The following is a 4,366-nucleotide window of genomic DNA, read 5'->3' as shown; positions in this document are numbered from 1 at the left end:
TCCTATCAAATACCTATCGTCCTCATCTCGCTTCCTTCTCTGTCTGTGGGTGGTTAGCGGGTGCTCTTGTGTGGTTTCTCCTTCTTTCCTATAAAAAAAATATATCTTCTCTATCTCACCCCTTTCTTTTTTTTGTGTCAGTTACTCTCTTGTAACACTTCTTATCTTCGGCATTTATATGACCTTATTGTCTTGCAAGTGCCGTAAAACTCTTACTAAAAATTTTTTTAACTTCTCTGTCTCTCAGTAGAAGGCGTCACTGGTTGGTCTTACATCTTTCCTTTCCCTCTAATGTTTGCATTTTGCTTTTTTTTCCTGCACTAAATGACCGCTACCGTGTCGATCGATGTGCGTCTCTGTACTCAAATAAACTATACAAACGACGTATCTCCCCGTGGCCTTCAGCTACCCCACCCCACCCCTACTTCAACCACCCACCCATATCAACAACCCCTGCCCATTTACCCAACCACCTCTCTCAACTCTCAACCATCCAACCCACACTTCAACCCCCCCCACACACACACACACACAAACACCTGGACCGCCACTCACCTTGAAACAGGAGGCCCGGTACAGCAGCTGTACCACGTGCCCTATGGCTGTCTTGGAGGCCTGTGGGTACTGCTGCTCCAACTTCTGCACCACGAAGAGAACCAGAACTTTGCGGGACAGGAAGGCCCCGCCCTCCAGCGCAAGAAGAATCAGCTTCAGCACCTCTTCCTGCATAGCTGCAATAGTTAGGGAGGGAGCGGGGGGGGGGGTTTCCAGAATAAGAGATGTGTGTGATAATTGCCTCAAAAGGGCACACAGTGAATGAAAAGTTTAATTTAGTTTGAATAAGAGCTTAACAGAACTTGCAACACAATAATGTCATTATAAGTGCTGAAGATTAGAAGTGTTAACGAAAGAGTAACAAACATCCAAATGGAGGAGAGATCAGGATGATAGATGTTTGATAGGCAGCAATAGTAAGGTGGTGGGGGGGGAGGGGTGGGTTTCAGAATAAGAGTTTTTTAGTACAGGGTTTTACGGCACTCGCAACTGCATAAGGTCATATGAGCGCCAATCAGAATAAGAGATGGGCGTGACAAATGCCTCAAAAGGGCATACATTAAGAGTTAAACAGCACTTGCAACACAAGGAAAGAGAAAGAGAGGAAGGCAGAGAAGGAGATGGGAGGACAACATTACAGAGCGGACAGGAAAGACGATGGGTGACAATCTGAGGAAAGCAGAGGACAAAAAATAGATGGCGAGAGCTGGTTTTCAGATGCAGTGGTGCCCCACGGTTGCCCCAACCACGGGATAGAAGAAGAAGAAGAAGAAGAAGCAACACAATAAGGTCATATAAGTGCTTTTAGTTTTAGTAAAGAGTTTTACGGCACTTGCAACACAATAAGGTCATATAAGTGCCGAAGATGATTAGAGGTGTTACAAGAGAGTAACAACAAACGCAAAAAGGAGGAGAGATAAAGACGATAGTTGTTGAACAGGAAAGACGGAGCAAACCACACCAGAGCACCCGCCAACCACCCACTCATATAAGAGCTGAAGATTAGAAGTGTTAACAAAAGAGTAACAAACACCAAAAAGGAGGAGAGATCAGGAGGACAGGTGTTGGATAGGACAGAAGGAGCAAAAACGAGAAGTGTGTGACAATATTCTCAAAATGGCATACATTTAATGCAAAGTACTGGCTGCAAAAGTAGGCAAAATTTTGGTTCGAGTAAGACCAGGAAGGAAAGATTTTTGAAAACATGGAGAGATTAGTTTTAGTTTAGTTTAAGTACTTTTTACAACGCTCGCAACTGTATGACGTACCTAAACCCAGGAACTGTTGAATGAATGAGGCTTACGAGACATCTCGCGACCTCAGTGCTCTCTTGTCCTATTTCCATTTTTAATAACAGTGAAAACAGTTCATAACAAAGATTGAGCTTAAGGCCGGTCCCAGAGTGGCTCTGTAGGTCTGACCTGTAGCTCGCCTGGCTTGCACCGTGCAAATGAATGTATACATTATCGTGTGCTTAAGCAGCATCGCTGTGTCGTCTGTTTTTTGTCAGCAGAGCTGCGCGATGCGTCAGACGTGCTATTCAACAGTGTTGTAAAAATGGCGGACATGTGTCGCCTCGCTTCGTGTTTATTTTCGACTGAAACTCTTCACAGATCATCACAATCAGCAAGAAGTAAGTGTTATTAGGTGCTTTACTATTAAATATATTGATGCTAGCATCAACACTTGGCCACAAAATCATCAAGACATGCACTTTATCATACTCTGAAACTTCGAATCGAGAGGTTGACCTAGTTTCCACTGTTGTCGTAGGCCTAGACCTAGGCCTAGGCCTAGATCTAGGTGTGCTTCTCTAGATTCTAGATCTTGATCTAGATCTAGCCTTGCATTGTAACCAATGTAAACTATCGCCGCGCACAGCTGCAAGTGTTTTTGTGGGTGGGGGGGCCTGCACTTGGCACATGACGTAAAGAAGAGTTGTCCCGTCTTGGTATAATTGGTCTTGGATTAAACAGTACCTAAATATAGCAAGGCAGACCCGTCAGTTGCACACCTACACACGTCAACACACAGTGAGACTGTGAAGAGACGCAGCGAGTGTGCCTCGCGCTCCCTGAGACACAGGCGCCAACCCACAGTGCGGCTGTGTAGACACGCACACAGCGTGCGCCAGGCCAGCTACAGGGCAGACCTACAGAGCCACTCTGGGACCGGCCTAAGAAGAAGTCACATTTTTACTGTAAAGAAAAATGGAGATAGGACAAGAAAGCACTGAGGTCGCGACCTGTGACACGTAATCGACATATCTGAACCCAGGAACTGTTGGACCAGTGAGACTTACGGGACATCAGTGACACATAACGGACGTACCTGGACCCAGGAACTGTTGGACCAATGAGACAACAGTGACACATAACAGACGTACCTGGACCCAGGAACTGTTGGACCAACGAGACTGACGGGACATCAGTGACACATAACGGACGTACCTGGACCCAGGAACTGTTGGACCAATGAGACTTACGGGACATCAGTGACACATAACGGACGTACCTGGACCCAGGAACTGTTGGACCAATGAGACTTACGGGACATCAGTGACACATAACGGACGTACCTGGACCCAGGAACTGGCAACCCCTGGTCCTGACGGCCGCCCACAGACTCGCCGACAGCTGGTGTGGGTACTGATGCAGGGTCAGCAGTTCCAGGACGATGCGTTCCCCGAGGGAGCGAGCGATTCTGGCCGACCTTGATCTTCCCTCCTCCTCCAGCAGCTGACAGTGGATGAGACTGATCAGCTTGCGCTGCATGGGCCGACTCAGCACGCACTTGGTGGCCACCGTACAGCCCACGGCGCTGTTGTTGCTGTTGTTTTTGCTGGAGCTGCGAGAGGAGCTGTGGTCACTGCACGTGGAGCCGTCGTCGTCCGACGCGTCTGTGGACAGATAAATCACCACCAATAAATATCAACACGACCACGAAATTGTTTTTTAGTTTTAGCAAGTGTTATACGGAACTTGCAACACAATAAAGTCATATAAGTGCCGAAGATTAGAAGTGTTACAAGAGAGTAACAAACACAAAAAAGAAGGAGGAGAGATAAGGACGACACATGTTTTGATAGGAAAGAAGGAGCAAACCACACCAGAGCACGCGCCAACCACCCACCCCATGAAATTGGGAGAATGAAGAGAAATACAATGACAGCTGTTAAGCACAGTGAAAAAAGTCAGAAGGAAACTCCTTGTGACCTTCTGACCTTGCCTGTCAGGGCCCAGCCGGGCTGAGAGGATACAACCTCCCAGCAGACAGACCCGGGGATACAACATCCCAGCAGACAGACCCGGGCTGAGAGGGATACAACACCCCAGCAGACAGACCCGGGCTGAGAGGGATACAACATCCTAGCCAGCAGACAGACTGAGGTACTCGAGAAAAATTCTCCCCACTCGGGAATTGAACTCTGGTCTCCTGCATGCAGCAGCGAAGTGCCAAACTGCTACACCGCTGAGACTGGTCACAAACGACAGATTGAAAGAAAAGAAGTGGAGTAGACCTACCACAGGCATCATCCAACCACCCAACAATAGGATGAAGAAGAAAAGTGTCCAGTGTTATTTTTTGTAGAGTCAAGGAACAAATTACAGGAGGTGAACTGATTAACTTTCTTGCTCCATTTTGTGAACTCATCCTTTAAAAAAATGGACAGTCTCATAATTGTAAAGGCCCAGCGAAATGAACACAGCTCTCATAATTGTAAAGACCCAGCGAAATGAACACAGCTCTCATAATTGTAAAGACCCAGCGAAATGAACACAGCTCTCATAATTGTAAAGACCCAGCGAAA

General features: G+C 47.0%; 1 protein-coding gene across 1 annotated transcript in view; it reads right to left on the bottom strand.

The window, feature by feature from the left end:
• LOC101860985 (roquin-2) overlaps window positions 1-4,366 on the bottom strand; it is a gene marked incomplete at its 3' end in the record, with an annotated part of 32,889 nt that overhangs the window by 18,254 nt on the left and 10,269 nt on the right. The window contains exons 4-5 of the mRNA XM_035971094.1: window positions 3,134-3,454; window positions 556-731 (exon numbers count right to left, since the gene is read on the bottom strand). Of these exons, the coding sequence (XP_035826987.1) occupies window positions 556-731; window positions 3,134-3,454 (497 nt within the window). The remainder of the gene's footprint in view (window positions 1-555; window positions 732-3,133; window positions 3,455-4,366) is intronic.

Source organism: Aplysia californica, unplaced genomic scaffold (assembly GCF_000002075.1).
Source record: "Aplysia californica isolate F4 #8 unplaced genomic scaffold, AplCal3.0 scaffold00374, whole genome shotgun sequence".
Taxonomy (NCBI): Eukaryota; Metazoa; Mollusca; class Gastropoda; order Aplysiida; family Aplysiidae; genus Aplysia; species Aplysia californica.
Note: the sequence above shows the minus strand (reverse complement) of the source record. Positions and strands in the feature narration are given on the sequence as shown.